General features: G+C 40.8%; 1 protein-coding gene across 1 annotated transcript; it reads right to left on the bottom strand.

Annotated features, from left to right (window-relative positions):
* Positions 1–417: 417 nt before the first annotated feature.
* Positions 418–13300, bottom strand: eva1ba (eva-1 homolog Ba (C. elegans)). The gene is made up of 4 exons (XM_054621772.1): positions 13041–13300; positions 3267–3423; positions 1654–1747; positions 418–1551 (listed from the first exon to the last, which is right to left on the bottom strand). The coding sequence occupies exons 3-4, from the start codon at positions 1718–1720 to the stop codon at positions 1127–1129; spliced, it is 492 nt and encodes a 163-aa protein (XP_054477747.1). The 5' UTR covers positions 1721–1747; positions 3267–3423; positions 13041–13300; the 3' UTR covers positions 418–1126.
* Positions 13301–21482: the final 8182 nt, after the last annotated feature.

The raw sequence follows: 21482 nt of genomic DNA, 5'->3' as shown, positions 1-21482 counted from the left end.
ACTGATGCGGGTTTGTCTATACTTGAACCATAGCTCTCAGACTTTAACCTATTTTCAGGTGTTTTTCCTTTTTAAAGAGGAAAGGAAATCAATTTCATTTTGAGTGATCTCCCTCTCTCTGTAATCAGGACATCTTCCTTTTACAACCCTCATGTCTAACTCCACCAGGCAGAGTCCACTCCAAACATTAACCGCCATTTAGAAGTTCCCAGAATTTTATTAGAATATTAATAACCTTTTCCGGCAGATACCAGACATTAAGCAGAAATAACAAATTATGAAGAATGACCTGTCCTATTAATCATATAAACAGATTCCCTCTCTCTTACTCTCTCTCTCTCTCTCTCTCTCTCTCTCTCTCTTTATCTTGATTATAAATCCATGGCCCAAAGCAATATGAAGAGAAACAACTGCAAACTGATTTAAGCGTAATACTTTAATTCTGTCATTTCCTTTGGTGGAATTATCCCTGAAAACACAGACATGGATTTAATGTACTCCTAAATTTGAACTGTCTTTACATCATATTGCGTAATCGGACCCCCCACATTGATTGATATATGTTTGTTCAAACAATGTTATTTCCTTCCTTTCCTTACTCCTTACTGCTGAGAGTGTTTTCTTTCCCCCACAAATTAACCAGTCTAGAGGAGAATTGTCCTCACTGCAAACAAACAAAAATCTTCATTGCAACATACAGTACATACATTGTCCTAATATATGCTTTCATTTTCCACTTCTAACAAACATAAACCTAGCTGTGTGCATTTTTTGTCAATAAGCGCCATACATTTAAACAGACTGATTACTTCAAGTGTCAGCTCCCACATTCATACTGCATCTTTTCCACATGGATCAATCATTCTTTAAGACACCTCTTGGTTTATATTTCATGTAGTCAGTTGAAAATAACATAGCTTCATGGGAAGTGCAATATCACATCGTTCAGCTCGGTCAGAGCTGAGTATTGGCATATCAAAGTGTCACATCACTGTTGTCCTGTTTCCATGATGTTGCATTGCATCTAACACAAGTCTCACAGGCTTCGGGGACATCTGGCCCACCCAAAGGTCTGCATCTGTCCTTCACAGAGCTCACAGTGTTTTCCCTTGAAGCCTCGTGTATCTTAGTAGTAATGCACTCTTCCGATAGTCCCTGTTCCCGACCCAAGGATATCAGGCTGGCCATTCCTCCAGATCTCACGTATGATTCGTTCCCTCTCCTCCAGTCGCTGTGCCCGCTCCAGCTCCTCAGCTGACGTAAATACGTTCACACTCAGTGTCCCGTTTAATTGGCTGGTGTGATTACCAACAGGGATCTCTGTGCTGGGCAAAGGCATAGGTGCCTCCACATCGTCCCCATCTTCATCCTCATCGTCCTCACTCTCCTCGTCCTCCTCGCTGATGTCCTTTAGGTGTTTCTTCTCAGGCGTGGCGGGGGCGACGTTGGTCCGCGGCTTGCAGGAGATGCGGATGACCAGGAGGCAGAGCGTCAGCACCAGGCCGAAACACACTCCGAGCACAAAGTAAAGGCCGAAGCTCTCTGGGTTTGCTAAGGAAAGGACAACATGAACAATGTCAGATGGAGTGAAATGTTGCTACTTGATCTTTTGGATAGACAGCACTAACACTGGTCTATTGTGCTTTGACTTACCTTTGATGTGAGCATATGCAGCTATGCTGTTGCTCAGGAGGTCCATTTCTTTTTTCTTTACATCCATGGTGACTTTGATTTGATTTCTTCTCACCTGAAAAAACAAAACATATGACACCATATTATGACTCCATATTAAACCAGACTTTGGTGTGTAATGCAACTCCACATAGAGTGCATATTGATGCTTTTTCAGGTGCTGAAAGTCTTTGAAATGTTCCCCAAGCACCCTTCCTCCAGTGACACATTCTGTGCAGCGCCTGGATGTCAAACCCACTGAACACAGTACTTCTTCATATGCCACGGAGTGTGGGTGGGATGAGGCTTCCAAGTGTCAAACAAAAGCTCCTCTGTGTCCTCCTAAAGCACTGGCTTAATCTGGGATAATCATAACGCATTTGGCACATGGCACTCTGCCTCTGCCATTTTCTCTGAACCATGACAGCCCTCTATAAAAGAGGCCAAAAGTCAATTTTCCAAGTGGCCGAGAAGGACTCCTTCCTGCCTGACGGGACTCCCAGATCAATTTGTGAAGCTCAGAGGAAAAAGAGCAGTGTGTTCTTGACCTATGTGTATTGTTTGGACTTTTGTGTCCATGACATTTAAGCTGTCTGTCCTCCTGGCATCCGTCTGAGGAGCTCTATTGTGTTTTAAACTGTTCCTGTGTGCGGCCGTGACTCCTTAAACTTCCAAGGAAGTCCTTCTCAAAGTGAAACCTGTGGAGCCGTGCACCAGATGTGATGCAAGAACAGTTCAAATCCATTTTCCTTTACAGTCAATTCTTTGTTTACAGCAACTATTATACATCCTTCGTGTTACCTTCACCCTACTTCCTCACTCAGTAGCTTTTGTCTTCAGGAGAAACAAGTCTGTTTTTCATCTGAAATGTTTTGTGGTTTTATTGCCTGCATTGAAAACCGAACCAGGGTCGTGTTGTGCTGTTGGGTCAACCCTCCTCAGCTCCCCTACTCCTCTACCCTGCAGCCTTTTCCTGCTGACTCTGGCTTTTTTTCCCTCAACTTTGCCATTGTGTGAACATTTTCCATCTCCCTGGCTTGATCATGACATCATGGTGTTGCACCATGAAACTCATAAGAGTGTAGGTGGCAACAAAGGACAGACCAGTTCAAAATAAAAGGAAGTGCCTTTAGTTGTTCCAGAGAAATGTTAATATGTAATTCCTCTTTAACATGTGCTTTGTGTTGTGGCTGACTGGGGAAAACAAAAAAGCCCCTGCTCATGTGAAACGATGATGAACCCTAAAGCCGTCCCACTCTTACGTGTGCACACTTTTCTTTAAGTCAAACCACATGTCACAATGTCGACAGAACATATGGATGTCCTCAAGTTACACAATCCACATGTTTGTGTTCGCATTTACTTCCAAATTGCACCAACTGATAACCTCAATGCCTGATTTGTGTCATGATGTGAATACCTCAAAAATGTATGCAGCATATTGCTTATATGTAGCTTTTAGTTACATTGAAGCATGAAACCACACGTAAACCATATGTTGTGTGGCTCACTAATGAACTTTAAAACACAGCAAACATTCCTCTATAAAAGCAGAAATAAACAGATCGTGAAGCACAAATAAAGTATAAACTTACCACAAAATGAAACGTTAAAGCACGTCCTCAGGCCCAGCTCATGGTGTAAAATAAGTTGGAGAATGAATTCAAAACGATCACGCGTCTTTCTCTCCCTCGCTGTTGGATCAGGGCTTGTGATCTTTGGTCCTCAGTCTAAACCGTTCATTTGGCCACCCTGAGACGAGAGCAAACACACACATATACAGACGTCAAGCCACATTAGATCCAAACTCAGTGAGGCGTCTGCAATGCAAACAAGGACAGGCCTATTGCAGGTTACACGGTCCAGTAAGAGACTAGAGGCAGGCTTTTCAGTTTTCACTGGTTCAACTGTGCAGTCTTGAGCCTGAACAGGGTAAAAAAAGAAATACAGGAATGTACGCTGGCCACTTTATTAGGTACACATATACAGTTTAGTGCAATCCAATACAACGGATCCACCACAAATTCTACATTTCAGAGGATTATGATGATGACACTACAACTTTACGTTTTTCTTCGAGGGTGTAGTTAATGGTGTTGTTGTACTGGACTGCATTATGTCACAGTCAGTAGTGAACCACAGAAATCGACAGCACAAAAACTGTTTGGTCCTTTTTTAAATATTGGAAAAATACAGTAATAGCTGCAGTGTCATTGTGGTTTATATGTTCTCACAATAAGTGAGGAGAATTTACATTTCAGTGAGACTTTTAAACAGTGCTATCTTTTGCTGCATAAGGGGAAACAACCCAACTACTTTAATGGGACAAAATCTTAAAGTTCCATTCTTAGCAGTCCAAAGCACAACAATCTGCCAGAAATCCTACAACACGAGCCCCAGAATCACTTTTCCTTTACTCAATAAAAGGCCTATAATGTGCTAATAATGTGTTAGTGCTTTACATGCCAGGTGGGGGATCGAGGGGTTGCGAAAAATGCTGCGCTGTGAAGTTTTCTAACTTGTAGACCTGTTTAGGAAAAAGCTCCTCTGCCAGCTGTAGTTTTAACAGAGCCTCTGTGCTTTCAATGGCAGATTTTGATCCTGCTGACTCTTGGCAGATTCTATGTACACTGCAGAGCGCCTGACCGAGACAGAGCTTGGGGCTAAGTGACAGAGCGGTCACTATGGTAACAGCCTTCCCAGGCCACCCCCCTCTGTCCCCAGGGGAGCGAGACGATGGGCCTTTTGTTTCTGCAGTGCACTGTAGGGATGGACCAACGCGCTGTCATCCTGTTGAGCTTCCTTCCTTTCTTTGCAATTATGAACAAGTTCATCTCCTCACTCCCACAGAGCCTAATCCTTCCCTACTAATAGAATCTATTCATGATTATCCAAGCAGAGCAGGAGAGCATCGACTTTCAATGAGATATTTTGTTTTTAGTCTCAAGGGTAATAAAGTGAACAGCTCGGATGACTGCAGCAGTTCCTCAAGCCAAGGTCAAAGATAACGACTGGACACATACAGTAACCGGCCTCTTCTCACACTGGAATGCAGAAAACCTGAGCTTCATCAACACTCAGGCATCTGTGGCTGGTGGTTGACGACAACCAGAGAACTGTTTAAAACCAATCTAAACACTAATTAACCTGCCCTGTTGGTTTGTTGTGTTTTTGTTTTACCTCAAGAATGAAATTATTCACAGACCTTTTCCTCCCCAGTTATGTACTATCCCATGACTCAACTCTCAGACAATTTCTTCAATTGACCCATTTTGCTTTTCCGTTGCAGATGTTGCCCTGCCCTACAGCCTTGAGAATTAGACCTCAATTACAACAGGCATTTGCAATTTACTGTATCATTTTGTCCCATCATGTTTCAAAGCTTGATTCAAAAAAAGAACAAACCCAAATGATATTTAGGGATTTCATCACGTTGGCTAGGACCAAGCACTTTGGCAAAAATCAAACAACAAACAAATAAAGCTTCTCACTTTATATTTGGGGATTGCCGGCTGTCTGGAGCATTCACACCAACTGCTCTGCCATAGAAGTGAGAATATTGCAAGAATCAAGACACCATATGGTGTTTTTCTGTGGCAAACCGGCATACAATACCAGTTTTTAAAAGTAGTTTCAATGCAATTCTGTTGGAAGTCATCATTTATGGGTTTTAATACAACCTTTCCTCTGCATTTAATTATTGAGTTACGAAAAATAATCATTTCTAAAGACGAATGTATAAAAAACAACATATACAATTTGTTTTTCCTGTGATCTGGCTAAACAAGTGGCAGCATGTGTCTCTGTGCCAAGTCTGAGCCTCTGTGACGTTAATGTTTATTCCTGACTTTTGTCCCTGCTAGCTTATCATTTGTCTTTCCGGGCCTCATATCCTGCAGTCATCCCCTTCTTGAGTCCTTTGCACGCTTCTGACTATTAAATAATGTCTTAACCCATCCTGATATTCCTTAAATTGTGTGGGGAAAATATGTCTACATCTCTTCATCTCATATTAAACCAAAACAAAATATCATCACAGAAACAAATGATAAGGGTTTACTCAGCTAATGTCAGTAATGTGTTATTCATGTTAGGTCATAGGAGAAAATGTTTTCAGACTGCAGGCAGCATAAACACATTATGGTGTGTTGTGGTGGCCTGAGAAAAGGTCAAATGCTATTTCTGACCAAGCATTGTTTATTTTGGTTTGGTTTGAGGAGCTGAAGAAAAGCTCCAAACTATCATGTATTTTTGCTGTCATCTACTTTGCGATAACCACAATGGCGCTTCCTTCCCACTGGGTTTGTCCCTTCCCGCAGGGACAACATCCAGGTCAAAGCCCTCCATCAGCATCATTGCTATTGTCTAGGATAAGTATATAAAGACAGAATGACTGAGCTGTCTTCTGCACACAGATGTCAACTGTGTTGATTCATCAGCTGCCTCCTAACAGGGGCAGACCTCCAGACCAAAAGCCTGTCACAGAATAGAAGTGCCTTTTCCCCAGACACATCACCAGTACTACTTGTTTCATAAACCATCCAACCACAATACTCCCCTTCCACAATGAAGAAATCAAAGTCATAACCCTTCAGCGGAATTTATGCAGGGAGTCAAGCCACATTTGATTTATACACAGAAGATGAAATGGTCAGATTACACAAGGGAGCGAGACGGTGTTATTTCTTCATTGTAATGACACACGCCAAACCGCATAGGGAACGAAATATTTTCAATCCCTTGAATTTCACTGCAGCCGCAAAAAATCCTGGCACATTGGATGTTATTTCTGTTGTTCGCCTGAGACAAAGTCTACGAAAATTTGAATGTAGTCTCATTTCATTTCAAACTTAAATCCACAGACAGACTCTGAGGGAGATCACAGATGCAGCTATTAGTATTTGTGGCATTTAACATCTTGTCTTTGCTCTTGATTATGTTCATTAAAGCGTTTTTGCTTTGATTCTGTGGCTGCTACTGAAAAAAAGGAGTCTGGACTTAATGATGCGTAGCATCAAACAAGCTAATCCCGGTTATTTATTCACCATTTTCAGCTTGCAGAGCACATTCTGAAGCTCGGCACGTTTCCCTTAAATAAATATACTGAATCAAAGCTCGGTTTTGGCACAGTTATTCTCCCACTGATGAAGAACACAGCTGATGAAAGTTAAACAGCAACCTTCAAACTGCTAGGAGTCTGAAACTGTAGAACAAAAGTATCTGCTGGATGTCTCTACAAGCCATTTATCACACACCTGTGATCGAGCCAGAAAACGGACTCCAAGTACTAAAACAAATGGAATTTCAAGCTCTCCCCTAAACAGCAGAGGTGCAGACGATTACTTTCCACTCGGTAAACAGAAACATTGTCCAAACCGAATCTGTGAAAGCATTCACAAATGTCAAAAGGACAAAGGTAATTTCTTGTGGAAGAGTTCTCTTCACATTCAAGAAGGTTGCAATGGACACTTCTGGAGAAAGTGAGAGCGCATTTCTTCCCAGTTCCTCTTGACATAAAGATCTTGGGTTTCAAGCTGTGCAAACCGTTAGTGCTGTTTCCTCATTGTCAAGGCCTGCCAGAGTATCTGACTGAGAGGAAAACTGTTGCATTTGGAAACGGGACAGACTAGTGGATGCCATCAGGACAGAGGTGTGGAACACCAGGTGAGGTTGACTTTCGAACGGACCTGGGTCAGAGAGTATTTGCAAATACAAAAAAATACAAAATACAAAAAAAGCCAAGTTGGAGTGGCTACACTCAAATGCAAGATGATTGGCAGAAGAAGAAAAATCTGAGAAGATTTCTGCCAACTATTGTCCATATCTCCATGCCGATTTCAGTTGCACTTCTTCCATCTCTTTCGACCATATCACACATCTTGGACAGCAGATGTAGTTTGCTTATTTGTTTGTAACTTTTTTTAATCCACACATACATCCAGGTAAATGTATGATATTTGACCCCTGCACCAATCCTAAGCATAAGGAGCAGTGGGAAATTTCTCACTCATGCAGACAGAAGATCAACAATGAACTGTCAGCCTCAACAGTTTTGCATTAAAGGACACAAAGGCCTAGAGCTGCATCTACATCTGCTGATGAAGTCTGTGTGTGACTGTTGAAAGCACTTCAGAGACAGCATGAATTGGGCTTGAGTTCAGGAGACACTAAATTATCCCGATGTGAAAAACACCCATCTGACACTCTCTGTAGGTAAAAACAATTATTCAAACACATTTTAAATCACTTTTGACCCTAGTCTGAACTCTAGCGTGCTGCCAGCTGCAAAGACAAACAGCTCAAAAGAATGCAAAGTTAGAACTTGCCCAACTTTTATTAAGTTTCCTCTTGAGTGGGTCTTAACTGGAAATAAATTCAAATCTAAACCTGTGTTGTCTGTGCAACATTCAAACTTTGACATTTGCGTTCCATTAGACGATTCGATCTTATCCAAACTTCTTGAATATGGTTTGGTGTTTGATATAGTGCTGAAAGAAAGCTTTGTTTAGTCATGTGTTGATGTATTTGGCTTTGGGCATGCACTTTATTTGACATGGACTCAATGAACAACAGCTTCAACTTTAAGGACAAAAACCTTCCCAGGAGTAAACACAGAATCAAACCAGTCAGACATTGTCAGCAAGTTTTTATACGACTTAGAAAACTGCACTTTTCAGCAGGGATACGGTTGTAAATTCAACTCGGTCTGCCAATGTGACGCCACCTTGGCTCAGAGTAACTGCAACCCTTGCTCCAATGAATCCCTGTGTATCTTTAGGTCATAAAAAGTGAACCACAGTGCACTGCTTGTCCTGTGAAGAGCATATTTTGTGGACTATGGCAGGTAATGGGAGATATGGGACTGAGATGTGGTTTAGGGCAAGTGGTTAACAGCACCCAGATGTGCTCCTGATGTGAGGCAGAGTTTGATAGTTTTACTATGTAAATCAAAGATATCCTATGTTCCATCTTCATACAGTCGTTATCATGGTACCAATCAAGCAAATCAAGCAGTGCTCATGGCAGTCGGAAGCATCATTGGAACCACAGTTGTGTGTGTGTGTGTGTTAACTCAGATGGTTTATTTGTGTGTGTCTGTGTGTTGGTAGTTACTGATTGTCTGTGTACATTCTTGTATGTTGAAATTGATTCATATGAACATTCCTCCATGATTCTCCAAAGCAGTGGGTTTTAGATCTTCCTAAACTCAGAGCTCCAAAAATAGAGCCATGATCTCACCCTTTTCATCGATCTGGTCCACCATCCAGCAGCACGCCAACACCACATACTGTGTCAATTATGTGGACCCTACGGAATACTCCGTGACACAAAACACGTGTTTGCCCTTTGTATGATTGGGCCCATAGTGTTTACTCTGTAAGGCTCATGAACATGGTGCAGCTCCATAAGATTTAGGAGGTTGAGAAATGTTGTTGTGACAGGAACTAAGTTAGTGTAGTAAACAGTGAAGGATGGTGCATGTTTTCTGCTATTTAAAAGGCCTGTATGACTTCTTATGACCTATAATAGCGACCAGTAGTAGACATTAACAGTATTGTCATCTTTCGTGGTTTCTTACAGTGGCATCATATTTTTTATATAAGGAGATGAGTAAATATGCATTTTAGAGCAGATCCAACAAAAAACGTTTCTGTAGGGCCTTTTCAATTTCTTTATCACGTGGATAGATGATGTAGAGATAGAATTAACACTTTGTCCTTGGGTTTTTGGGCGAAGCAATGAAATGTCAACGGTAATTAGCTTGTGGGGCTTGGGGAGAGAGTACAGTCTAGAAAAAAAGAGATCTCAGAGCTATTTTGTCATTGGTTCTAATCTTCTCGGACATTAAATTGTGGTTTTAAGACTGTGACTAACTTAATCTTGCGCAACTCCCTTTTGCTTATATCACTTTACACACAAATATATGGAGTTCTTGTATGTTGCATCCTGTTTGACTAAATATTCACAAAAAGTTTCAAAAATGCTCAAATGCATTTCAGTTTCAGTTTCCGTGTTCCTCCCTTCTTATGTGTGTGTCTAGCTACATGCTTGTATACTGTATGTGTGTGTGTTTGTATCTGAAATAAGAGTGTAAGCTCAGGCAAACCCACTGGACTTAGCATGTCAAACATCTGCCCGAGCTTTAACAGGCGAGTGTTTGGACCAGTGAAGCTCCTACTAGAAAGCAATAAGTCCTGAGCCCTGTAAGACATCAGTGGTTGATGGGAGCTTTGCTAAACACAGTTTGTGAGACATGTCATTCATCAAACTCCCTTTTCTCTATCACTCTAAAACATCCTCCTAGTTATTCAATGCCAGTGAGATAAGAGCTGCTATGGTAAGCAGGACATAAGTTATTGTCAATTATATATTCATATTAAACTATTCATAACCTTAGCAATGAAATTTGAACAATGATTTTATGAACAGGATTATCAAAGAGAGTCAGTCCCATCCGATGACCATGCAACCTCCAGATACGAAAAGTGAAGCCACTGCTGAAGTGCCTTAAACTTGCATTCTTTCTTATAGCCATTAGGGGGCGACTCTTTGGTTGCAGACGTCTGATTAAAAAGAATATGAGAAAATGACTCTACTTCTCACTTAAATTATTACCTCAGTAAACATTGTAAACATGAGTTTATGGTTTCAATCGCTAGGTTTAAGTTTTCTTCAATACAGCATGATGTTTATTTAGTAAATGATCATCCCATTTAGGGTAAAGTAGATTCATGTTTCACTAATAAAATGTTAAACATATTCCGTAGATGGTCCTCGCCATTGAATTCAGCGTTCGGTTGTACTTAGCCCCGCCTTCTCATGTCACTTCTGGTCATAAAAAGCCAAGGTGTAAACGGTAGTAAGCCAAATGGCAAGAGCCAAAAACCAAAAAGACGATGGTTAAAATGCCAAATTCCAGGCTTCAAAACAGCAGACCATAAACCAATGGGTGACGTCACGATGACTACGTCCACTTCATATACACACGGCTAGGACGTTGTGTTTTTTAAGTCAACCAAAAAGAACAGGATTACAGAAATAGTTCTGTTATGGGAAAGACTGCTTCAAAGAGATCACCTGATGATAAGCTGATCTGGGTGAATGGCTGCATGTCATTGCCTAAATATGCGCAATGAAATCTATTATCACAGTTTCCACATTTCAATTTTTAAATACTCATCTCTACTGTGAAGAAATGACTATCTTTGGTCTCCAGTAGAGGCCAATCAGATTCGTGGTTTAGTTTAGACTGGTCTGATTTGGGTAAAAATGGAAATATTTTCTGCCGAAGCACAGATTGCTCGGATTTGCAAGTGAGCCACTGGTGGTCTACAGTCTTGCAAATGGTCAGGCTGTAAGTAATACTGGGTTAAACTAGACTTGAAGAGCTTTAAAAAAAAAAAAAGAGTAAACATTAAATTATAACTCATTCTAATTAATGTTGAAGCTTTTCCATTTCCTCTGTTTGCACCAGCTTTATTCACAACGCTACGATACAGAACCTGACCGACCAACAGGGAACTCTTGATGCAGAATTTTCTGCGTGTCCTGGTAATACTGGGACATAAGAGACACATTATACTGTGAGTATAAACTTTAAGACCTAAATCGCTGAACTTACACTTTAATAGCAAATTACCTCATTACCTCAGTCTATGTTATTTATTTTCTAATATTGGCTAATAGTTCTAAAGCATTTCACTAAATGAGAAAATTAAAGAAGCTGCTCTATACTCTGGGAGAACATCCTCAGGGACTATTTTGTTTATTGCTAAATCAGCCAAAATCATTGTCTATGGAGTTGCTCCAGGCTTTCTACAATTTCATCACATGCACTGGTTTCTGGTCTTTTAGGAGATATTTATTTTAAATATTGTGTTAAACATTACAAACAAAAACAAATAACAGCACATTCGACCCCTTTTTCTTGGAAGAGGTCGTGTTTGTTTCTTGTTACTGTGGAAATGCTATGTGGGGTTATTTTCTCCTGAATTATCTCAGCTTTGTTTAGATTGAAACTCTCGGTATCTCCCCCTGCAAACAGATTGGTACCCTGGGAGTTTAGACATGCAGTTCAAATCAAAGTCTGACCTCTGACCTCTGACCTCTGGGTAAATAGAGTAAGTTGACAACCATCCTCGTGACTGATAAGACAGGCCGACTGATAACCAAGTCAGTGGGGTTTTGGGAAAAGGAAAGTCTGCATGAATGGCTCGGAGAGGTCACTCAGAAGTCAACCCTTCACAGCCGGCCTTGAAGGGGTTACTTAACCAATCCTATGGAAGGTTATCTGATCGACTGGAGGAGGCAAAGCTAAAGTGCTGCCGGCCCACTCAGATTGTGTGAATTAAAGGAGACCCCTGAGAGCAGCCCAGCCCTATCCAGCTTCCACCCATCACCTCCCTCTCCCCACATCTAGCATTCTCCCTGATAAGAGGTGCTAACCACAAACGTCCAGTTTAGACAAAGAGCGCTAAGGGAGTTGAAGCATATGGCCAACTGCTGTCCTTCATGACTGTTTCTATGAGTTCAAGATAAAAAAAGGGGAACAGCTGAAAAAGAAACAGAGCCATATGCCCCATGTGCACACTTTTCATGGCTTATTTTGAGATCCTGTCACGTCTCCCAACTCAGTTGTTTTTTGATTAGATGAAGTCTGCTCCTTCCAGCCAAAAACAAAAAAACACAAAAAGCGACAGGATGTTTGATTTGATTGTAGCAAAGTGATAACTAATTAATCAACACAAGGTTACCCAAAAGCAGCTGCACAGGAAAGCCATTCCCGGGCTTTGCTGTCCTGTCTCAACTATAAATGCAGCATCAGCTCCTCTTTGGCAGCTGTTCATTGAATACATGCAGAAAAACACACACATTTAGAAGGACTACAGACATGCACTGACACGACTTGGATGGATGTGGATATTTAGCTTAGACCCGACTGATATTGACAAAACAGAGTGCACCGTAATGAGATATGATTATTACTGTAAACAAAAGTCAACAGCGTGCGTAAAAGGGCTTTATCAAGGAGTTTACTCTGCTTTTACCAAAACACATTCACTTCTCTGTCATATTTAACCACACTTTATAAGGAAAACACAAACAATCACACAAGAAACTTATAAGAGCTTATAAGTAAAAACTTACAAGAGCTGCTATGATGGAAACCAGATATCAAAGTGTGTATATATAGCAAAATTTCCCAAACATAAGCACCTCAAAACAAGCCTGCCAAACTAATGTTTTAGTTCACATGAGATGCAGAACTACAGAGAAAGTTCCCCCATTGTAAAAGTACAGTGACAGAAAAGCTGTAGTTCACTGGGGATCTATGGTACTATAAATACACTGAAAACTGTCAAACTCACCGGTCTGTGATGACAAAAAAACGTCCCTCTGAAACGGTTCAGTCCACACAGAAAGCTATGGGAAAATCCTTCTTTCCCTCCAAATTTAGAAAGAAACACAGCATTACAAGCAGTCCTGACTGTATCAGTGGATTCCCTGTTGCTGCTGTGTTCAAGTCCTAAAGAGCTCGTGTGTGTGTGTGTGTGTGTGTGTGTGTGTGTGTGTGTGTGTGTGTGTGTGTATGTGTGTGTGTGTCTGCCTGAGCGTGTGTGTACAGAGTCTGGGGAAGAGGTGGTAACTTCCTCTCAAAGTTGGAGACGGGGTGAGTAACAGAGTTTTCTCTCTCCCGGCTCCAATCCACAAGAAGCAGGAAAAGCTGTCATACTATCCCCCTTTTCAGATGGAAAAAAAAAAGGAACAGCCTAAAAAGGGCAAGCTCAAGGAAGAGGGGAGGGAGGGGGTGTGTGTGTGTGTGTGTGTGTGTGTGTGTGTGTGTGTGTGTGTGTGTGTGTGTGTGTGTGTGTGTGTGTGTGTGTGTGTGTGTGTGTGTGTGTGTGTGTGTGTGTGTGGTGGGTGGGTTGGAGGTTCTTTTCCTCCGTTGTTAAGGAAACCAGCAGAGAGCAACTCCAGGCAAAATAGCTCAGGTTTTCCATGCACAGTTCAGCGTGCCAGTAAAACAACAACAACATGTATAGCTGATGTGTAGCTGCTGTAAAAGCATACTTTTACAACAAGTGAGTTGTAAAAGTTTGTAGGTCTCAAATGAACAGTTTGTCATTTTTGGAAAAACGCTTCTCTTTCTTGGTAAAAGTTTGGCGAGAAGGTCGGTACTACATTCGCTTATGTAAGCTAAATATGAAGTGCCAGTAGCTGGTTAGCTTAGACAGTTTCAAGTCTTTATGCTAAGCTAGAATAACTGGCTTCAGCCCTATGTTTACTGGTGGGATACAAGAGGCATTCTTCTCATATAGCTCTTGGCAAGAAAGCAAATAGGCATATTTCCTTTACAATGTACATTTTATCAAGTTTGACTTTGGAAATGAATTCATTCTGGTTCTGTCGGATGTGGATGAAACACATATATCCTCCTTGTGATATTATTCATGGGACTATACTCTCTAGATATTCATCATCAAGTCTCTAATTGTGATCATGCAACATAAACTACAATGTGAGGACAGAACGTTTTAGAAGAGCTTCCCCAGAATGGCTGAAGATGCAAATTATTTGTTGTATGTCTCAGGAGTGGTCCTATGCTGGCATGATGATGCTTACAATACGATGAAGAAGTTTTATGTTTTTAATTTCAATTCAGAAATATCCCTGCAGTGTGCAGCTATAAAGTGAAGGCTATATGGTTTTGGTGAAGCAGCCTCACACAAAACATGGCAAACATGTAATCTCAATAATATGTCAACTCCCATGCTGAAGGGGTTGACATACTAATTGCTACCAGCTGCAAGCTGAAAAAACTCTTTTGGCAGAATGCATCAATGATCGACCACACAACTGACGCACCACTAACAATAATGATCTTTTTCGAGTTTCTGGATGTTGTCAACATTTAAATTCACGGCACACACTCTGAACTCATGCGTGTTATATTTTGCAACCAGGCTTTACAACCAATGAACTGTGCACTGGGCATTACTCCATCCCTGTGGGCTAAGCTGTAAATCTTTGGTGGCCACCAAGCTCTGTGTTGACCAAATTTTATTAAAGCCATGCGCTCAGGAGGGCATAGTGACACATTTGATTAGCATTGCCCCAACTCTTCATGGGAAAGTAAGGAAGAAAAGCTTTGAGCAGAGAAATCAAGGGTTCATTTTATTCCTCCAACGGGTCAACGTTAGAGCAGAGCTGTTATAGTGCTACACCCTGCTGGGGCTTGAAAGAACATCCTGGTCTCCATCCCACATATTTTACTCATGAACCCACTCGCTAACTTAAGCCGCCTGCCACAACATCTTGTGATTGACTCACTGCATTGATTACTGGACCCACTGGGCTTTCAGGCTCATCCCTCCCAATTAAACTTCCCACTGCCTCTTTCTCAAATTTCTGCTTTCCCCTATTCCCTCATTTAAAAAAATCCTGGATGCAAAAAAAAGAAAAAAAAGAAAGCAGGAGGCATTCCCCAATATACCCACCCCTCCTTACAAATCTCAATCAATGAAGAGAAGGTGTAGGAGCTGGAGCAGGGGTTTCGTGAAAAGCTGTGTCAATTTAGTGCCAAGATTACAATTTTTCTCTGAGCTGCATCAGTGATCACATTCCTGCCTGGATCTCCTCATGGCTGGCAGATGTCCACCTATTCCTGGGGCTGATTTATACCCTGGCACTGGATTGGTCTGATGAGGGTGGATAAAGTTAGGGGTAGTGGAACGTAGAGAGAGACAGAGGAAGGCAGAAAATAAGACGAAGGAAGAAAATGCAAGCAAGAGAATGGTGAGAGGAGGTGAAAATGAAACTTAAAGAGAAATGAGAGCAGTCTAATTACAGGGCACATATGGCTCCCAAGGTAAGCTTCTCCTGGATCATGTCAGACAAACCTGGACATGCCAGAGTGGACTTCAATACAAATACACAGTATATCATGATAAGCTGTTGCGGAGGCGGAAACAGGGAGGGATATGGGACTGATGACCGCAGAGAGTCTGTCTGCAGGTGGGAAAGGATGAAACAAGCAGTGAAGGTGCATGTGTGTGTATGTGTGTATCTGTGTAGACGGAGGGGGATGGTGGGGAAATTTAAACAAGATAGCACTCGTTCACAAAGCTTGCAGCCGGTGTGAGGCGAGGCGATAAACTCAAAGCAGGTTTCCGAGGAACAAAAGCTAACCATAGTCTATAACCTAGATTAATATTTGCAGTGCGTTTCATGAGAGAGTCGCCTCACCCACTCATTTTCCAAAGGTTGCCACACAGTGCCTTTGTTGGCGATCTGCACTGTGGGGAATTCCGTGTGAATGAATGGTGCATGGGGACCTTTGATGTGAGGCTGTGTTTGGCTGGTGAGGACAGATAACAAAGCACAGAACACCAAGAAAAGAAACACTTAAGCTCAAGAAAAAGAAACTGAAGTGCAAACACAACACAATTAATTTGGAGGAAAGCAGTGATTTTTTTTTTTTGTGAGGAAAACTAATAATCTGATATGGAAGAATATTATTAAAGCATTGCCTTCGTTGCTCAAACCTCAGAGAGAGAGGGAAAAACACCACCCATAGATGACTCATCTGTACACTGAAACGAATATCCTCGGAGGGCGCCCTGAGATAATTAGCATTGTTCTTTGTTAAATCAAAACATGCTGAGATATCAAACTGTAAACACATGTTGCTAAGAAGTTAAGCTTACGTGAACTGGCAATGCTGGTTATGTTGGACAAAGTAGAGAGAGGGGAACAAAATCGGAACTTTTTAATGTAGGTTATCAACAAGCTTGTCAAAGTACAAACACTTTGGCATTCACAAACTGCTCATTAAAACTTCCTGGGTGGACCTGTTGATGGGTCGTGTCTAGGTCTTCACTTTCAGGTGCTGTTCACACCCTCTTTCCACTGCACGAAAACACATGTCTCTTTGGCCCCTGGTGCCCCCACATAAAAATAAAAACTCACTGGAGCCATATCTGCCTGCAGTATCTTCTTTATGGGACAGATGGGATCCCAAAGCACATAGCCTCTGTGCATGGGGCTTGTTTTGTGATCATAAGTCTGATCTCCTTCCTGCTGTGACTTTCCACTCCCCCTGCATGCATAAATAATAAATCACATGCGCATATGTGGGCACATAGAAACAAACTAGCATGCTCGTATGGAGACGTTTAAGTACACACTTGTATACTTTGCGTACTGGCTGACTGAGTGGGATACTAGCGTTAGTGTTTGATACACTGTCATCCTCCTAAATAACAAACTTAAAGGGTCAGTTCACTAAAATAACTAAAAAACCAATTGTCTTACTTACCTCTTGTGGCCATGCAGACAGTTTTGGTCTATTTGTGCAGGTTCTGAGAATTTGGTCTATTGAACTAAAGAAGTGAACCAAATTTTGATTGTGATGTTCACAATAATCTCTTTTAAGAAACAGGTACCTCATAGAAAGCTGGTTGCACCAGTGTTGCCCCAACAAAGTAACCTCTTATCCTTTGCAAAATATTTGGACCTTGGTGATACACTTGGTGGTTTATGAACAACCGTTGCTGGCGAGTTAACCACTAAAAAATGCTAGCCAGCATGCTAGTGCTAGTCAGTCACAATATCTCCCCAAGCTTCTATCTATTTATTTCTGAATGCCATTGTTGGCATTTTGTTCTTGGGATTGAACACTATGTATTTATGAAGTGGAAAAAAAACTTTTCTTGTAACTGTCTGCAAATCATTGCTCTTTTGTTGAGCAGTAAACATCGCATAGCTGGGGTTAAATAAAGGTGGATGGAACAAAAGCTACAGTGGCTCTCTTCATTTTGGACATGCTGTTGGTCAACGGCTCACAGGTCAAAGTTCACCAAAGTTGAACTTCACTTGAAATCTTAGTGTGGATTTGCTTCAGCTGCTGTTGATTATTAATATTTGAAATATCATACACTCATAGTGGGACACGACAGTATACCCTATTGTCCAATATGTTAGATTTTGGAAACACGTCACCCATACAGTATGCTTAATAGAAAGGAGATTGAGGAAGAGGTCTGTTTAGTATTAGGCGGGAAGCTAGAGGCAGGAAATGGTCGAGAGTTTCACAGAGGCAGCCATCCACAGAGCAGGCGGTGGTTACACCACCATGAGGGCCAGGATAAGGCCCTAGTGTTCACAGGCTCCCCCACCCAACTCTCTGTCACTCGACACAGAGATGGTTGATGGTTGAGATTAAACGAGTGGAGGAGGAACCTCCAATCGTTTACTCCACGATTGCAAAAATTGAAGAGAAGTTAAGGGGTGAGATTACACAAACATCTCAACACCTTGGCAACTCGTCGTGGCTCTCCCTAACTCCTCAGTTACATAGTTTTGCCCTCCTCCCTAGCTCCTCTTTCGACTCAGTGCGTGACAGTGAGTTGCCAAAAGCAATGAGGATCCAAGCACAATGTCACATTCCTCCTGCTCAGTTTATAATGATTATGATCCTGGTGTCGGGTTAAGTGTTATTAAGTTAAATCAAAATAGTCAGGTTTCATGTTCTTTTAATGGTGAGCATTCCTTGCAAAGCAGGAGACCGTGTCAGTCTTTCATTGTCATGACAGAATGTTCTGAATGCGAAACATAAATGTAACTTATAATGATTACAAAGGGAATATGTTATTCAAAAGAGGACTGAAGCACATAACAAAGACAGTGCAGGCGGCCACAACTGAAAAGGCTCCTTTATGAACCCGTCTTCTTTTGCATATTTAAGAATAACCCTTTGTGTGCATGCAAGTCTGTACTACGTGGAAACTATGTGACTGACCAGCTTCCTCCAGCAGCCTTGAAGTTCTGGATATAGAGGATATAGTGGTAAAGCCCTGCAGTGGATTCCTCTATAAACTCGGATTACGTCCTGAACAACAGGTTTATTAACAGCCAGTCACATTAATTCACTGCCTAGAGCACAGAGAGAGTCACATCCAGCGGAGAGAAAATCGGTCAGCTGCAGTCTGAGATATGAATAATTATTCCCACCTCTGGCCACTTCTGCCAGCAGCACCACTCCCAGCAACACCAAAAATCCCCCATCTGTTTATACATGAGGCATAATGATGGGCTTTCTTCTACAGGGAACTGTAAATGATCCTAAGTATATGCCCCAAAATACGCATGAACAATGTTGCACTGTGTTTATGTCTTCCTTCATTTAATTGCTGAAACTAGATTGGTGACGCTCGGTCACAGAAACACTAGTTTCCATTTTCAGACGGAGCAAATAAAAATTGGAGCTGTTGAAATTATATTAGTTAACTTTTTCAGTTGTAAATCAAGGATATTAACATTTTGCACATATTAAAAAAACACTACCTAATGGGTATCACCATGAAACTTCCCCAGTTTATTACTTTTATTGAGACAATATTTTTTTTCTTGCAAGTTTTCAGAAAAAGTTTGAATGTGCAAATGAAGCATTATCTTATTAAATATGTGCTGATTTGCATACACTTTCAGAGCATAAATCTGAATTGAATAATGCCAGGTTTGAAATTACTGTTTCATTTTTTTATTTGAATCAAAGGACTTCACAGTGATTATTTTATACATCTCTTTGTATGACTTCATACATCAGAAAATACTGTCCACTGTGTTAAAAAAAACTTTTCTTTTAAAATAAGAATAAGATATTATCTATATCAGGATATAGATAATATATGAAGAACCCCCTCTTTCAAAAACCAAAAGAATATAGATAGGAATGAAACTGTAAAGTTTGGTGTATGTCAGTGCTATTGAAGTGGAGATTACTGGCTGTGAGATTTTGAAGATAGTAAATTCATCCATTCATTTTGCACAAGCCTACAGGTAAATGGGTAAAAAGATAAACTAAAAGACATCACAATGAAAGTTCCCAAGTTGATTACTTACATATAATGCTATTGCTAGCTTGCGGAGAATTTGGGAAAGAGAAATCCACAGATGCAAATAGACAAAGTGTAGTAAAAAAACAAAACCTTAATGTATATTTTGTATGTTTTCTTTCAAGTCTAATTTGAAACATTTTTATTGACATTTCATACAACACATGACACTGTTCAGTTGCTCTATTGGACCTGACTGATATACAATTGTAGCTGTCATGGCAGGAAAATTGCAGCAATCATTTTGAGAAGATTACAACTTTTTCACAGAACAGCAGAGAATATTATGGGGCTTGACCATGGCCACCAACACTTACACAGTATCAGATTTGAGGGTGACACTAAAAAAACAGCAAGAGTAGTGATTATGGTTTGATAAAGGCATCAGTCCAAAAGCAAGCTGGAGCCAGTTTGCTAGTCTCTCTTGCACACACACACACACACACACACACACACACACACACACACACACACACACACACACACACACACACACACACACACACACACACACGAAGGCCGAAAGAGAGAGCAGCTGTTGACTGTCAAAATGACACTGTCCTTGTTTGGCCGCCATTTTCTGAGTATTCTTCTTCTTTGGCCTTAGCCTTCGTAACCCTGCCTCCACTATTGACATGGCCTCTAGTCATGCATCGCCTCCCCCAGTTGGATCCAGCATTACTAAACAGACACTTTCCAAATACATTGACGAATGGATTCTTCAGAAAAATTGCAACACAATGATAAATCTTTCTGTGTAACAACTGGCCAAGCAAAAAAAACAACAACAGGGGCAAAAAGAAAAATGGACAAGAGTTCAGATTTTTCTTGTGGCCTTTGCCTTTTTCTGTCTTAATTGAATGAATTGATGTAACATCAGATCATTCAGATGCAAACATGCTTACAGTAAGTATAACATTAACAATGTGACATTGTTGATTGAATTCTCAGCTTAGGAGGAGAAAAATAACTCTCTCACATGGAAAATCATGACATTAGAATTTACTGTAGATTTTAGATACAGCTTTACACAGAACATTGCATTGTCACACTTTCTACAAGCCTTCATGCTCCTGTCCCCACTGATGTCCAGGCACCAGAACACAATGGAGAACCACACATGTTGCAGGTGGAAACTCCAAACATTGTGTAATTGCCGGAGGGCTTTTGCAGAAGTATACACAAACAAATCGGGCCGACTCACAACATTGCAATGGCAGCCTGTTTCAAATATTTAACTGTTTGTGGTCCACAACGAGCAAGAAGACTAATAATACTTTTAAAATAAGAAAAAGGAATCTGAACAGTTTGGAAGCCTCCCATGTCTTAATGACATGGAAACAATTTGTTGACATTAGCAAACAATACTTAAATGCTTCAAAAATCATTTCTGAATGTTAAATTCCTGCATTGGACTACACATGTTTCACCAATGTATTATACATGTGTTAGACATCTGCTAAACATTATTAAACAGTTAATCCAGATGTTGCAACTGCATGTTGCACCAATATGAGTTTTTTGTTTCCATTTATATATTTTGTCTTTGATTTTTTAATGGATCGGTGAACATTTTGCGACTTAAGTGTATTATGTATAGCTCCATACTGTTCAAATTATAAACATCTCTAAAGAAATTAAAGTCTGATTGCCTTATCTACCTACTGAGATGCTAACAGTATGCCTCATAGATGTTCTTTGACAGTGTATGACAGATACATCTTTATCTTCAATTCCCATTAATTAGATATCATGTTGTCCCATAGGATGACATAATAGCATATTATAAGCCTATAAAAGCCTATAAAAAGGCTACTTTCACTGACTCTAAAGGATGGTAGGCGGGTTTCTAAACAGGAACCAATCACCCTGGATCATCAACATTATTTCCTTTAACTCATAATTATGTCAAAG

Source organism: Anoplopoma fimbria, chromosome 20 (genome assembly GCF_027596085.1).
Source record: "Anoplopoma fimbria isolate UVic2021 breed Golden Eagle Sablefish chromosome 20, Afim_UVic_2022, whole genome shotgun sequence".
Lineage (NCBI taxonomy): Eukaryota > Metazoa > Chordata > Actinopteri > Perciformes > Anoplopomatidae > Anoplopoma > Anoplopoma fimbria.
The sequence above is the reverse complement of the archived record's forward strand: the minus strand, read 5'-3'. Positions and strand labels throughout refer to the sequence as shown.

Excerpts from the sequence above, each read along its gene's own strand:
- eva1ba (XM_054621772.1), bottom strand. The coding sequence starts at position 1,720 with ATGGATGTAAAGAAAAAAGAAATGGACCTCCTGAGCAACAGCATAGCT. Across the intron at positions 1,552-1,653 it reads TGCATATGCTCACATCAAAG|CAAACCCAGAGAGCTTCGGC; the intron begins GTAAGTCAAAGC and ends TCCTTTCCTTAG.